The sequence below is a fragment of the Eretmochelys imbricata genome, chromosome 1 (genome assembly GCF_965152235.1).
Source record: "Eretmochelys imbricata isolate rEreImb1 chromosome 1, rEreImb1.hap1, whole genome shotgun sequence".
Lineage (NCBI taxonomy): Eukaryota > Metazoa > Chordata > Testudines > Cheloniidae > Eretmochelys > Eretmochelys imbricata.
The window spans coordinates 268,666,005-268,681,653 of record NC_135572.1 but is presented as its reverse complement, the minus strand read 5'-3'; the positions used below and the strand labels follow the sequence as shown (position 1 = coordinate 268,681,653).

Below are 15,649 nucleotides of genomic sequence, written 5' to 3'. Positions count from 1 at the left end.
AGGCTTCTGAGCCCCATCTTGAGGGCTTGTGACCTTCCCTGACCCTTAGCATGTCCTTCAGTGCCCTGACAGCTTCCAACCCCACTCCCGCCTTGAGCTACCTTTGACATTCCAAGGTGCAATCTAGACCAGAGAGGGGCTGTGTCACCACTGCCCTGCAACCTGGGTGCTCACAACACTTTGCTGCTTTAGCTCCCAACCTTGGCTCTTTATAAGCAGCCAAACAGCATGCAGGTCACACCCTGAGCATCTGTGTATAACCACAGTGCTCAGAGCAGCCGGACTAGCACAGCAGCCTGTCAGCAAACACCAGCCACACTCTGACTTCCAGACACCTTGGTTACAACTTGTAGGGTGACCCCAATACTTCCAGTCCTGGATTTTCCACCCAAAATGTGTATTCTGCACTGTCCAGCCCCCTCCTGAACAGTCCAGATATATTAGGTGTATTGCCCCTCTAAGGGGATCAGCACACAACAGTCTGCTACCTTAAATGGAGTTATCAAAAACAATTCACAAACACTGGATTAGTTTTAATTAAAGTAAAAAAAATTTTATTTAACTACAAAGAGAGAGATTTTAAGTGAGTAGAAGTAATGAGGCATTTTACTTGGAAATGTTTACAAGATAAAATGCTTTCTAAACTTACACTAGACTTGGTTCAAAGTAAGGTCCCTTACCACATGTTTCCAGAACATAGCTGACCACATTCTTCAGGCTAGAATCTGCTCCCAAAGTCCAACAGCTGTTTCTTTTGTCTTCTTAGGTGAACAGAGAAATGGACAGGGAAAGAACTTGGGGGTGTTTTGCCCCTCACTTGTATTGTTCAGTTACCCTTTGAAATGCATTTTCCAGAGAGTGACCCCTAGATAAAAGTTCTTTCCAGCTAATGCAAGGAGACATGAAGTCTGGGGGGGGGGAAGAAGAGAGGTCTCATGCTGTAGTTAGCTAAAATGCCAGTCTGTCTGTTCCTGCCCCTTTTGCTTGCCAAAGAATGACCACTTGATAGGTGATGGCCTATCAGCTTTGATGACACTGGGTTAGGGTTGTCAACTTGTCCTTTGTCTTTGAGAAACAGGTTTACCCACTCCCCAGACTTCTCTGGTAAACACACTTCAGTCATTATTTCAGTTTATATTTATAACTTTTCATATAACATTGCTACAGACATTTTATCATGATATTATTGACCAGCAAGTTACTAGTTTTTAAATGATACTTTACAAGGCATATTTTGTACACAAAGATTATTACAATAGCATGTAGGGTATGAATACAGGGGTGCATTTTATCACATACCTTCCCACCCCTCCTCCTGATAAGAATTGAGCAGCTTTATCTAGTGATCAGGGAAGGTCTCCCTTGAAATCATACACCCAACAGCCTTAGGAGGGGGTAACCAATGGTCCCTAAACCCAAACCCTGGGAACTTTAGGAGGCTTCACCGCAGTTACCCAAAATAGTAGGCTTGCTAATACCTGAAGAGTTTAAGAGCTTATTTGCATGGGAAAATTGACTGGGATAAAACCTGGCCAACACCTAAAACTTAGGCTGACCTACCTAGATCACTTAGGCCTGTAAAAGACGGTGCACTCTGTGCAACGTAGTGATGTAGACCTAGCACCCAAGGAAGATGCAGCCAGGTCTATCAAAGAGTTCTTCCATCAACCCATCTACTGCCTCTAAGAGACATGAATTAACTACATGGACTGAAAAAAAACCCTTTGTCTATGTAGGAAGCATCTACACTACAGCAACATAGCTGTGCTGCAGTAGCATAGACATACTCTATGTACAAATGGCATTATTCTGGGATAGCTACAGAACTTTGGATTCACACCCTACCTTATTCACAAATAACATCCCCATGTAGACAATTCTCAAAACTTGTGGGGAATGGGCCCCCAAATGGTTTGCTGAGTCTTCTCCTCTCATGTATTTAACGTTTAGACTCTAAACTTTAGAGCATCAGGACTCGCTTTGTCCAGACCTCAGGAGCACAGTGCAATTTCCACTCTAGTTTAGCTCTGGCAAATAGAGTTCCCCCTTGCAGTTTCAATTCTTTACTTCATCCTAAAATTGTTGTACAGAATTGCCATATGCTGTTCTAACGTGGCAGATATTTTGGTGCTGCTGTGGTTGGTGAAGTGATACTTATATACGTCCTTCACTGTCTGTGTAATGCTATATATATATGCAAAAATTCCTTCTTGTCACCGACAGTGCTTAACCAGAAGCATATCTGATTACTAGGGCTCCATGTGTGTCACAGAGGTCGCAGAAGTCACAGATTCCATGACTTTCTGTGACCTCTGTGACTTCTGCAGGGGCCAGTGTAGCCAACTACGAGGCCAGCTGCTCAGGTGACCCCAAGGACAGCCACATTGGCCAGCCGCTGGCGGGGCCTGCAGTCAGCTGCTGCTCAGGCACACCCAGGCAGCTAGCACCAGGGACCGCCTGAGGGGCGACGGGAGTAGCTGCTTCCCTGAGTGGCCAGTGCAGCTGCTGCCAGTGGCCCCTGGCTGTTGGTGCCATAGCTGGCCACACCCCCACAGCAGCAGCCTCCCTGGGATGCCCTCCCCAGAAGCAGCAGCCACCGCCACCCCTGGAACACACCCCCAGCAGTGACCCCCTTAATATTTAGTCAGGGGTATTTATAGTATAAGTCATGGACAGGTCACGGGCAGTGAATTTTTATTTACTGCCTGTGACCCGTACATGACTATTACTAAAAATAGCCGACTAAATCGTAGCCTTACTGATTACCTTTAGATTTGTTAGTATAATTCATATTCATTATAACTATTCAGACTTTTTAAAGAAATCTAGTTTAAGCATCAGACTAGATAGCCTCTGGGAAACAGTGAATTCCACAGATCCAATACATTATGTGCTAAGTATTTCCTTGTATTTCTTCTAAACTGACCTGCCATTCATTCCATCAGTTGACTCCTTGTTCTCACATGATGGATCAGTTCCTTATTTTTGCGCTGCCCTTTTTCTACAGTAAGAGCAATTCTTCCAGTTTTATGGAAGTAGTCATGTCCGTAGAAGCATTTTAATCAGTTAAATTAGTTATTGCAGTTAAAAAAGGTTACAAAGGTTACTGAAGCAACATTTCAAATAATTTGATATATTATAAATTAAATTGCAGCTAAGACCCTTTACATTTTAAGCATAAAATTAATATACTCTTCTACAGTACCTCCACCGAAGATTAAACACTTACAAATATATAGTGAATTAAGATGACACCACACTTGAGAAATACTATGGGTAAGTTAATACTATTTTACAGATTAGGAAACTGAAGCAAAGTAGTAAAAAAATGTTAGGGAATGTCATAGATAAAGTCTATGGCAAAGCTGGGAACATAATTTAGATCTCCTGACTCCCAGTTCCATGCTTTAAACGAGGAGCATGATTTTCCATGAACATTTTCCTTTTAAAAGAGAAAGCTATACCCATATACATGTCCGCAACTTAATAATGAGAACCTCTAGAGTTCTTCAAGTACAGATTTAGACACAAAAATATGCCTAAAGTACAAGAATCAGACTGTGCTGAAGTTATGCTGCAAGTCCGTATGAGTTTTAGAGATCATTACAGATGGGGCATCTCTTCTAAAGAGTGTAAATTTATTCAAGTTCTAGTTGGCTAGAACTTGGATGGGAAGGTGCTTTCTCTCCTCACTATGTCTCATTGCAGACCCCCTGTAATTACTGTATTTAGACCTAAGCATGCACATACGCATTTTCCACTCAAAGTCTTGTATGCTAATACTCCAGTGGCAACTGGTGATTTTTGAGAACTGGTAAACAGAAATGTCAAGAGGTAGAGTCCACTAGAGTTGGTTTACATATACAGTGAAATAAAATACAACTTTTATTGATGTATCTCACAAAATGGGAGAAACAAAGCAACAAAACTTAACCTGAGAAAAAAACATGATCACTTTTATTTCTAACAAGTCAATGCAGGTACACAGTGGCACCCACCCACCAGCTCTTGGCACAGACTGCAGCACAAATAACCTCCTCATGGCATCCCCAGAGGCCCAGGCCAGAGTGGAGCCCTAGTTAGGATGCGCGGGGGGGGGCTGAAGTTGGTTTAGTCACAGGCGGGAAGTTTAAATTTGACACACAGACTGCAGAGCACCCGGCCCGGTTCTCCCAGGGAGGGGAGAACTGAGACCAGCACAGACAGGACCTGGCTCGCTAGCAGCAGGTTTGTGAGCTTTGCGGTCAGCCCCCGAGGGGCTCGGCCCGACTCCTGTTCCCTCTGGGCCCCACCTCGCCGTTCACCTTGTCCTCACCTTGAGCAGACGCCACCGCCCGGCGCCCCCGGGCCGTGCGGAGGGAGCTTAGCCGGGGTGTCAGCTCCAGACAGCGGAGCCTGGGGCTGCCCCCACCCTACGGGGACCCCGCTCCCCAGTCACTATGGAAACAGGGCCTGGGCAGGCGCGAGGGACACGCTGACCTACAAGGAGAACGAGGACGGCCCAGCCTCAAACCGACACCCCAAGCCTCTCAGCTGCACCCGGGTCCCCACCGCCACAGGCCGCCCAAGAGCAGCCGGCTCCCCACCGCCGCTCGCCGCGAAGCGCTGTCACCTGCAGGCGAGTCACCAGGACACAGTACGGCGCCATTTTGTTCACTGACAAAGATGATGTCGCATTCCAATTACGTCACGCGCCGCCTTTAAACAGTTTCATAAAGTGGGCGTGGCCTCTATGGCGAAAAGGCGGGGCCAAGCCCTGGAGAGGGCGGGACTCCGGCGACCGACTGAGCGTAGAGACGGAGAGTGGGTGGGGTTTGCAGGTCCTGGAAGGAAAGTATCCTAAGCAGTTGGGACACGATATCCGGCCTAACAGAGGGGACTCTGGGGCGGGGTCGGGGGAGCAAGTCGTGGTTGATGGGTGCTTTATGGACGAGGCTGTGCGGTGATTTAGCGTTTGTCATTGGGAAGCTCTGGCAGCTTTGTGGGAGAAGATCACGTGGACCCTGCCAGGACCTGGGGGTGAGAGGTCAAGGGTGAAAGGGCTCAACGTCGCCCGCACGACACGACTCGTGCGGTGATGAGAAATGGCCAAACATCATCCGGACTTGATCTTCTGCCGCAAGCAGGCGGGAGTGGGTGAGACCCGGATGCCGTGGTTCGCGCTCTGCCGCGTCCGTGGGGCGGGGGATCCCAAGACTGTCCAGGGTCACCGCGGCCCCCGCGTGGGGAGGGGCGGAGCGCCCCACGCACCCTATCCCAGCGGGGGGCACTTTGGCGGGCGGGCACGTGAGCAGCGCGGGGCACCAGTGCCGGGGAGAGGGGCCCGGGGCACCCGTTGGGAGTGGGAGGGGCACCCATGCGGGGGGAGGGGCACGTTGGCAGTGTGGTACCAAGATGGGTTTGGGAGTCAGAGGGACCCAAGTCCTGTTTCTGGCTCTGCGACAGACTGGCTGTGTAAGCCTGGGAGGAATGTTTCTTGCTCCCCTCCCCGCTTTATGAAGTGCTTTCCGCCTGGGAGGTGCCCTGTCAGTGCTGGGGGTTGTTACTAACGTTGGAGTGGCTGCCACAAAAACGCATCCAAAACACTTTTCAGAAATAGCCTTGTCCTCCCATTTACCCCAGTCACCTGCCCTTCTCCAGGTAGCCCAGGGCTCTTGGCCTTGTGCCTCACCTGTGTGCTCCTGCATGCATGCTGTGTTCCCATATAACCTAACACCTTGCTGTGTGTGGCTGCCAACTTGTGACCTACAAAGAACATAAGGGTTTATTATTGTAATTCTGTCTTTGTAGATTGTTTTTTACATTCGCTGCCTCTTAAGTGGCCAGATGGAGTTTAAACTGCCCTGTTGGTTTTAAATACTTTTAATTGCATCTCAGTTATTAGAAAAATGAATATAATATCTACGTACTCAACAGACTAGTTTGTATGCTTAAGCAGTCATAGTTGCTCACTTTAGTGACCAAATATCTTTGCTTTTTACTCCTATTATCCTGGCAGTGCCAACACAGCCAAGAGAACAAGTGGGAGAGTATTTTGGTTTTCTCATTATGACAACTGCTGATTTCTTTCCAATTGTAGGGCCACGTTCTGCCCTCAGTTAACTGTGCGGTAGATGTAACTGAGAACAGAAGTTGGTTTGCTAAATCTATATAGTGGTGATGGGGCATGAGAGACAAAGAGACTAGCTTGATTCTTGGATCCAGAGCTGACTGGCTCAGAAAAAAAAATAATTTGCTTGCAAGTGCAAATTTGAATTGTTCTCATTGAGACAAGGGAAACATGGAAACCTGGGTGCTGTTTTCAGAGAATCACTTTTCAGAGTAGAACTGTACCTTTATGGTGAGAGGCCTAACTGTAGCTGAGACCTACTCTACCAGCCTGGTGGGTATCTATCTGTTCACTGGTGACTGAGTCTTTGCTGTGGTGGTCACTGGGACATTACAACTCTCTATAGCTTGATACTTACCGTAATCATCTATTAGTGAGACAAAGTGAGTGAGAGATCTTTTTTTGGACCAAATTCTGTTGGTTAGAGAGAGAAGCTTTTGAGCTTCAGAGCTCCGCTTAAGGAGAAGAGCTCTCACCAACAGAAGTTGGTCCAGTAGAAGACATTACCTCACCCACCTTGTCTCTCTAATATCCTGGGACCAACATGGATACTGTTGCAAGAATACTGCATACATTCATCTACGGTATTATTTATTTAGTATTGTTTTGAAATCTTATAGACAAATGGTAATACTTTTTTCAGTTAATTCAAATAACATCCTGAACATAACCTGAATATGCTAGTAGCCTTCAGAACCAAACAGACTTAAACAAAATATTTGAAAATAATTTCCTCTCTCAAAACCTCATCCAGCTCCCACTAATGCAATGGAAAATTTCTGCCATGGCCTGTGTATAGGGCTCTGTTATTTCCTTGCTGTTGCTAATACCTGAAGCAGCGTAGTGAATGCAGCACTGTGATGGAAGTGTGAGTGGTGCCATTGAATGCTGCATGGGAAACACTGAACTCTAAACTCTGGTCTTGGCAAATGTATGTCCAGAAGGATGCTTACTGTTTACTATTAAAATGTATGTATTTGCTATGTTAAGGCTGCCGTTGTATTTTGTTAAATTAGTTTAGATTTTAAACAGATTTAAAAAAAAAAACATTAATTCATTTTTAAATCAGAGGTCACCTATTTAAAACAAAAGTTTTATTTAAACCAAAAGTCTCTCTGTCAAAAATAATTCTTTTTTCTGCTTTACTTATTGTAGCTATTGGAAGACTGTGTGAAAAATGTAAGTATAATATCTGCATGGGGTGTTTTGTGAGAGCATTGTCATGTGGTTAGAGTACACAGCTGGGATTTAGCCTGGATTTTGTTTCCAGTTGTGCCACTGATGATTTTTGTGTAAGCTTGGACAAATCACTCTTTGAAATGGGAAAACCCATGTGGGTGTTATGAGGTTAAGTTGATGAATATGTGGAAAGCACTTTGAGAGGCTTCTGTGGAAGATGCCATACAAGCACAGAGTATTACGGTATGTGTCATGGAAAAGGTACAGGGAGAGGGTCCTACCTGTGGATAAAAAAACAGGTTTGTGGCCAGAGTTTAGGGAACTGGGTTTGTACTGATCAGTTCATCATGATCCACTTGTATTGGAAAAAGATAACTTGGTAATTTAAAAGAGGAAAAAATCCATTTTCCAAAAATGCCTATTGCACAATTTGATAAAGGCTCAAGTCATAATCCTGAGTGTGGGAAATACACAGCAAAAATTATCTGAAACTAGGACATGTGAAGAGACACAGAACTAAATACATTCTTCTCCTACTATAAAAGAGGCAATGTGGGAGAATGAGAGGGTATGATCAGTCCTTTCATGGGCACAGTATAAATGAAATAAGGGTGTTGGCCTGTGTCTCAGAAAATAGTGGGAAAAGGAGCAGAGGAGGGAGAAATTTAGTCTGACATTAGGGAAGCATTTTAAGAGTATATGGCCGGTGGAATAGATTCCATAGGAAGTAGTTGAAGCCTCATCGCTACAGAGATAAAAATCTTTAGTTTGGGTAGGGATTAGATGACTCAGGCTTCATATACCCTTTTCAGCTCTAGGTCACTGATTTGGGTATAGTCCAGGACACTACGGACTGTCACTGGCATCTGATGGCTATATGGCCTATGTGAAATGAGTTGTTAGATTTTACTCAATTCTTTGTGAGGTGTCCACATCACAGAAATTGTTGTGGCTGTCTACACAAATTCACCCTCTTTTTGGCCTTCTCAGAAGTCAAGGATCAAATAGGTAATGAAGACTGAACCTCCCCTTTCATCCTTTGGAGGTCATACTTCAGTTTCATGTTTATGTAGTGGTGTGTGAGAAGCTTGCACTGCTGTTGCCCATGTTCTACCTGTCCTGTAGTTAGAGACTGTCTGGTGCTGTCAGTTCAGCAACTTCTCACAAGTGCTAAATTTTGTCAAAAAGTTTTAACGACACAGTGGTGGGATGATGTAATGAAGAGTTTTGTAAAATGTTGGCTGATCAGAGCATTGGCCCTCATCTGTGGTTCTGATTGCAAAGCAAAAAGAATTGAAAATGAAGTTTTGAAAGATACTGGCTCTTCTACTTCCTCATTCACTTCAGAGAAGTAAAATGGCTTTCATATATCAGCGAGATGGAATTTCCCAGCTCAGTCCCACTATTTTAGGGTGTATAGGGGAGTTGTTTGGGTAGGGAGCTATCCCCTCTCTGTGGGAATGGTGGAGAAGGAAACTCTTTAGCTGAGTACTGTGCTCTATTTGTAGGTGATGGTAAATGCGTGATCTGTGACTCATACGTGCGACCCTGCACACTTGTGCGCATATGTGATGAGTGTAACTATGGGTCGTACCAAGGGCGCTGTGTGATCTGCGGAGGTCCAGGAGTCTCTGATGCCTATTACTGCAAGGAGTGCACCATCCAGGAGAAGGATGTAAGTTGGATGCAGTGCCTCAAGGTTGTCTTTCTGTCTCTTGTTGAACAGATGTGGTCTTTATTTAACAGTCATGCTTATCTTTAAAGGCAGCCGTGGTTTTGTGGAATGAGCATGGAGCTGTGACTTGGCGCACCTGGACTCTAGTACCAATGCTGCCAGTAGCTTGCTATGTCACCACGAGGAAGTCACTTCACCTCTCTGCCATGCATCTGGGGATAGTGGTGCTTACCCACCTTTGTAAAATGCTGTGAGATCTACAAATAAGCCCTGTGATATTTCTCTCGTGCCTTTCATCCCAAAGGATTGGAAAATACCTTACAAACCACACGTATGTGGTTCACTTCATCCACCCATTGCCTGTAGCATTATCACTTAAGATGTTACCTTACTAGGTCTCACAAGCTAAGCTTTATCAGAGTCAGGCCACTAGCTTTGAAATGCTCAGATGCTGCAAAAGCGTGGGACTACTCCAGTCAACACTGAATCAATGGCCCTGTGTGCGCGTGGTGCTGTAGGACATCCAGTCCTGCTGGTGTTTTCCTCTCGGTTAGATGGAAAACAAAAGTCATGGGCCACTTGTAGCCATTAAAATCCCATGGGGGTTTTTATAAGAATATGTGTTATGACTCTGGTGTCCTGATCAAATTCCAACTCAGGTAATTGCACTCTACAGACCTAAAACTCCCTTTCCCATTTTATTTGGATATGAATTTTTCACTGCTGTGGGGTTTTATGTACTGTTGGCGAACATATTCCAACCTAGAAGTGGCCTCTTTCCAGTGGTCCTGTTCCATTATGTTTCTGTAGCAGGATCCTATAGTGATTAATGACAGTGGAGTGAGAGTGATCTCTGCACAAAGAAACACAGCCACCTTTGAGGTGAAATATGGCAGTATAAGCATGTACAGCAGCACTACACGCAGTTAGAGCAGGATGTGAAGAATACCACCTCCAAATGAAACGGCAGGTGGAACTTAAAGAGATGGAATGAAGTGATTAAAGGTGGACACCCATTTCCTGTGGAAATGTGTCTTGAGAGGGTTTTTTAAATGAACACAAATGATCAGGACCACATTACTGCTTCTACAGACAGAGCTCAGTGTCTGAAGCTTTAACACTCCCTTAGTTTAGTCAGATGAGTTAATCTTGCTTTCCCAAATGCTCTACATTCAGCCCCAGACAGAGTCAGGAGGAACGTATTTCCATTAGAATGTGAAGCAAGAAAGCAAAAAATGGATGAAATGAGCTGGAGGGAATATCCTCCATGTAAAGGGGCAAAGGTGCCTGGTTCCTGTTTCGTGGGGGACGCTGGTTCCACTCATGCCCCATTTGGGGCTACAGGTCATGGCATGTCATCCTGGAGAGCTGTGGGTTGCAGGGAGGGTTTCTTTCTTGGGGCTAGAGGTATGCGCATGTGCCAAATCCTTTTGAGGGGGTGGAGGAATGAACGGAAGCCTGTAATGAAGCTGCCAGGTTTCTCACAGATGCTCTGAATTGTGGGAGGAAAGGTTTGGAAGGGCCCCACCTAGGAGGTTCAAAGTGAAACCACAAGACAAGAGCTAGAGGCTGGTTGGTGTAGGCATATATGTGGGTGTGGTGGGTAGGGAAAGGAGAGACTTATTTAATTTTTTCCCCTCTTCTATCTCTGCCATCCTGCCCATCTCATCTCTTCTCATCTCTTCAAAACAGCAAGTTTTGGTGCCGCAGCTTGGGTGTGGTCTCTGCAGTGGATGACATCTGCCCAAAGGCTTTCTCATCTAATCCACTCAGGCTTACGCAACAACCAGGGACACATGTTCCAGTGCCCACTGGGCCCCTCAGCTCAGCACAGTGCAGCTGCCAACTCCAGCAATAGGATTTTGTCCTCGAGGCGCACAGATGCCAGGCTGAGTGATCCATGGGCAAACGTTCTCTGGCGTGCACATGCACATGTCCATCTCCCATTATTTGTATTTAAATTTTTCCATCTCCCATAACTCACAGCTGCACCCTTGATTTATTCTCCCTAACCTGCTCCTCTCATGTCTGGCTTTCCCTCCAGCTGGTGGACTGGGATATGGAGGCCTTCTCACATACGCTTGCTATGAGTATCCCTGCACCTGCAAAATGACCATGTGACCTTTACAGTGAATCAAGTTCTATTCTGATGTGTCTAAAGTGTGGGGTATCTGGGAGTTGCTTTGGCTGTGGGAACTGAGGGCACAAGGAATACTTGTTGACACCTAATGGAAGTAGGTTCCTCTTGCCTCAGTGTGGGGAAAGGTTGTTCCCCTTGCCCCCATAAGTCATGTGTATCCTAGCTTAGAAGGATCCAGTCTTGGGGCACTGTACATCTCTTTCATTAAACTGATTATGTTATTCAAACTGTTCTTCATGCTCCCCTAAAGAAGAGAAGGCCCTAGTTAGTGTTAGCAAGGCTTCCCTCCTCCCCTCCTCTTCCTCAGTTTTGATAGCTGGAGCCAATGGAGTAGAAGGGAAGTTTGCCTGCGTGGGTGTTTCCAGGAGGTGTTTTTTGGAGTGGAAGATAGTGGTCACTCTTCATACCCTACTCGGGCCTACATGACTGGACTGTTCTGCTTGCTGTAGCTCTAACTGTGTCCTCTTCTCTCTGTATGTTTCCAGAGGGATGGCTGCCCTAAGATCGTCAATCTGGGCAGTTCCAAGACGGATCTCTTTTACGAGCGCAAGAAGTACGGCTTCAAGAAGAGGTGATCCACCCTTGGTGCTGCTATGCCCGCTGCAGGGTTGGGGAAAGGGTCTTAAAGCATCTCTGGACTTCACTGTTATTGAGAACCAATTAATCTTCTCTAAAGTCTTACAAGTTAAATTATGTGTGAGGGGTGGAAGAAGAAACAAAATTGACTGGGGATTGGAACCTGATAGCTGAGTACTGCAGATGGCAAAAGTAGGCTACTGATTCTTGCCTTCTCTCAAGCGTGGCTAGTGTCTGCTCTGCAAAATGCCTGGTGGGCAAGCACTTACATTCTAAGGGGATCTGCTCTGCTATCAAGGTGTAGCACTGCTTTTACACGTCTTGTCCCCTTTCTGGAATTGGGGGGTCACCTGCAGTTCTCCTTTCCGTGCACTCCCTCTCCGTTGTTAAGAAGTCTTCTCCCCTGGCCACACCCCCAAAGTCTGAAGAATGGGTTCAGACTGCCGACCCACTGAAACTCTCTATGTATTGTTATGCAGGGAGGCTAGCATGCTCATGGCTGATGCCCTTTTCATATGAGCACAACCATTACATGTCCCTGTGTTTTCTTCAACTGATTAACCAAAGGCCCTTTCTGTAACTATCTCTGCAAAATGTACACCAATAAAGTTTTTTTCCTTTTTCTAACAGAAGGGTTTCTCTCTAGTTCACCCTACCCGTAGTCCTCCCGGAGTTTCCTTTTGTCAGGTGATTGGGACACTAAGAACTTAGGAGTTGCCAAACTAGAAATGAACAATGAGCCGTCTGTTCTCTGACAGTGGCCTGTCATGGCTAAACTGACCTCTCTGTGAGATGCTTTGGGGAAGGACCGCTGCTTGCTTTCTCACCCCAGTCATTGATAATTTTATGTCCTGAAGTGTGGCTCGCTTTGTGTAACCCTTGCCTTTGCTAATGTGTCTGGATGTTGTTTCACCATGCAAACATCCAATCCCTTTCTAAAAACCTCCTGAAGTGTTTGACTCTATCCCTGCTGCAGGAATTTAGAGCCTTCTGTGCTGTAGCTGGAAACCAGCTATTCTATTCCAGACGAATAGCCATATACTGAAAACTAGAGCCTGCTTGTTTGCTGAACATCAGCAGAGGCTGTGGACTCCCAGCTGCTCAGCACAGATCTGGGGAAGGAAATACAGATCATGTACGCGTTGTACACACCTCCTTCCCCTTCCCTACTGACTAGGAGCTTGCAAATCAGGTGTTAACTTTTAAGGAGCTGCTTTTGTGAGCAGGAGGGGCAGCGAGAAACTAAACTGGATTTGGGGTACTGTAGTATTCCCACTTGTGGTCTAGGGTCCCAACAAAGATGCAGTTTGGGATGCAGTATTCATGTCTGAGCCTGTTGGCATAACTAGAAGTATCATCCAGGCAGGGATCGCTATAGAGAGACGAGGAATATCCCTTCCTTTTCCCCCATACAGCTGTGCATGCTGTTTCCTCATCACTCCCAGGCTTGCTACTGCTGTAGGGAATCAAGGGCTTATGGCTTAAGAACTTTGATTACTGGGTATATAGCTCCATGTTCTGGTAGCTGTGAAATAGTTAAACTGCCTTATGTCATGTTTCTCATCCATTGGTTGAGTGGAGGCAGAGGGTTGTTTTTCTCCTTGGCCTTGTCTACACAGGCAACTTGGGAGAAGACTTCTACTGCCACTAGTGTGTAGCCTCGGTCAGCGCCAGTGCCTCTCCTGTGCTGCTACCGCAAGGGTGGGAGATAAGGCCCTTGTGAAGCAGAGGAGAGATACAGTAGGGTAGCACTGCAGTGAAGATTCAGTCTTTTTATGTGGTTACTTGTCTGGTGTTCATTAGTTTCTAATCGGCCAGACACGGACCCTAGAAAAGACGAGCTCTCTGAAACAGAGAGATTCTGTGTGATAAGAACTGTGAGGTTAATTGCAGGGTCTTTAAAAAACAATCGTTAAAACTCATTTAAATGAGTAGAAAGTGCTTGCCTTGACAGCTGTGAAGACCAAAGTCCTTTCTTTAAGCCCAGAACCGGTTCAGCAAGGGCACCGGCAGTATAAGCTTCCCCCACACGCTGCCCTCCTGTTGTGCCGCAGCCCTGCTCTGGAGGGGCCTCTGGCAGGACTTTAGAAAGTAGTTCAGTCTCAAATGGCCTAATTCAGAGGTTCCCAAACTGATCTGTGGGATGGTTGGTGCAGAGAGCAGTGTGGTCTTATAGTGGTTGAACAACTAGGAGGTATGCGGCTAAACTGAATTAAAGGAAGCTAAATATGTATGTCTGGTATTCCTTTCCACATATGTCATTGCTGTAATTACTACAGGGATTCTATGCATCTGTAAATGGAAGAGGAGGTTTCTGCAAGAAAATCCCTGTATTTACAATGTCCACACAAAAAAAAAAACTGGAGAATTCCTGGCCTATTTAATACTTAGCCTCTCTGCTCACAGTGCTAACAAGGTGGTTATAGTGATCTGGGATGCGGACACATACCCTGAGTCCTCTTTTCCCCCCACTCCGCTCCACGTGCACAATGTCACCTCATTTCATATCAGTTACCAGAAAGATGTTGTAACTGTTGGTTACAAATAAGATGGGACAGGGTCACATTGGACAGGTAAATGGCTCTAAAACCCAGCCCCAGTTTCTTGAATCATTCGGTCCCCTGCTTGACGCCCTGAACCTGAAATGTTGCCTTCTTTAAAAATTGGATGTTGGCAAATGTCTGGATTCTATTCATGTGCTCTATCTCTGAGTGTTGGCTACAGGGATCAGATCTTACTATCTGAAATTTTACTTATAGGAGCAGCCATGTTTTTGTTCTTTATGGTGCTTGGTGGGAACTTTTTGTTGACATGTTCAAATTAGCAAATGTTTTCATTTCTAAGACAGGAAAGAATTTCTCATTTCCTTTGAGTTTAGTTAAGTGTCATGTGACTTGAAAGTAAAGAATGTTCCTGTGCACGGAAGTGCTAATTATGCCCAATTATACCCTGACTGACCTTCCTTGGCATTAAACAACCTAGCAAAACTAGCTTTGTTCTGGCAACCTGGAGATTCCTTCCCTCTTGTGTGTGTGTGTCTGATTCAGTAGTTCTCCTTTGTCGTAATAGCCAAGTGGTCAAGAACACATAAATGGATCCTTAGGACAAAATTCCACTCTCTTTCTCTGTGTGTGTGTATTCACCTCTGGATAATTAAAGGGACATAGTCAAGAGAGAAATATTTTAAGAGTCCTTATGTGCTATTATTAACACCTCATTAAAACTAAAACAATTTCAGAAATGTAATTGGTTTTTTTATTAATGATATTGAACCTAGGCTGGTCAGTTTCATTTCCTGATGCATGGCTGACAGGATGATTTTGTTTGAAGCAAAGCAATGGAATGTTTAAATTCTTAATGTGCTCTTTTAATTGACTTGCTCTTAAACTAAAAGTAGTGGAGATACTTCTGTTCATTATAGGTTTCATAATTTTCCCAATGGCCACCCATTTTCAACCTCCCCTCTCCCCCCGCCAAAAAAACAAAACCAAACCACATATGCTCCAGATCTTTTTCGGGGGGCGGGGATGAGTAGCCATGCCTACTGCAGTGTGATATCCAACAATGACTGCCACAACAGATTTTCAAGATACTCTTGACTGAGTTCATTCAGTCTTCCTTGACTACAGAGATGGTGGCTGGAGGGAGAGGGTTGAGAGGAAAAAGGGGTGAAGTGTAAAGGATCCATAGAGAGATCCTGGCGAACACAGAGTATCCTCATGAAAGCAGGGTTGGGGATGAATATTTTTTTGCAATAGCCATTGTGGAGAGCAATTTAACCTGAAAGAATTACAACCGTTTCAAAAGGATTTTTAGTCTTTTGTAGTCTGAAGCTCTAGGAAGATTCAAAAATAAGTGTAACTCCACAAGTTAAGAGGATCCGATAATGAGGTTACATATGAATCTAATATGCCACCTTTTCTAGGGGATTCTTTAGGATCAAAGGAAAATGTGAACAGAGTCATTGGGC

At 45.2% G+C, this 15,649-nt stretch overlaps 2 protein-coding genes across 5 annotated transcripts in view; one reads left to right on the top strand and one right to left on the bottom strand.

Moving 5' to 3' along the window:
• Positions 1-4,676, bottom strand: part of ACO2 (aconitase 2) — a 30,957-nt gene extending 26,281 nt beyond the window's left edge. The window contains exon 1 of the mRNA XM_077830735.1: positions 4,613-4,676. Coding sequence (XP_077686861.1) covers positions 4,613-4,648 — 36 coding nt within the window. The 5' untranslated portion in view covers positions 4,649-4,676. The remainder of the gene's footprint in view (positions 1-4,612) is intronic.
• Positions 4,677-5,006: 330 nt separating this feature from the next.
• Positions 5,007-14,921, top strand: PHF5A (PHD finger protein 5A). Of its 4 annotated transcripts, XR_013347591.1 has the most exons (5): positions 5,007-5,136; positions 7,265-7,288; positions 8,797-8,963; positions 9,053-9,622; positions 10,656-14,921. XR_013347591.1 is itself a non-coding variant. In XM_077830704.1 (4 exons), exons 1-4 carry the CDS (start codon positions 5,085-5,087, stop codon positions 9,215-9,217), a joined length of 408 nt encoding a protein of 135 aa, XP_077686830.1. In that variant the 5' UTR covers positions 5,007-5,084; the 3' UTR covers positions 9,218-10,649. The 4 variants fall into 4 exon arrangements, 3 of the variants coding, with proteins under 3 accessions (XP_077686830.1, XP_077686846.1, XP_077686838.1); XM_077830704.1 differs by lacking the exon at positions 10,656-14,921 and having other exon boundaries at positions 9,053-10,649; XM_077830720.1 differs by lacking the exon at positions 9,053-9,622 and having other exon boundaries at positions 5,008-5,136; positions 10,656-14,920.
• Positions 14,922-15,649: the final 728 nt, after the last annotated feature.

Coding starts and splice junctions, on each gene's coding strand:
- PHF5A (XM_077830704.1), top strand. CDS start 5,085: ATGGCCAAACATCATCCGGACTTGATCTTCTGCCGCAAGCAGGCGGGA. Junction 7,289..8,796: donor TGGAAGACTGTGTGAAAAAT/GTAAGTATAATA, acceptor CTCTATTTGTAG/GTGATGGTAAATGCGTGATC. Junction 8,964..9,052: donor GCACCATCCAGGAGAAGGAT/GTAAGTTGGATG, acceptor TTATCTTTAAAG/GCAGCCGTGGTTTTGTGGAA.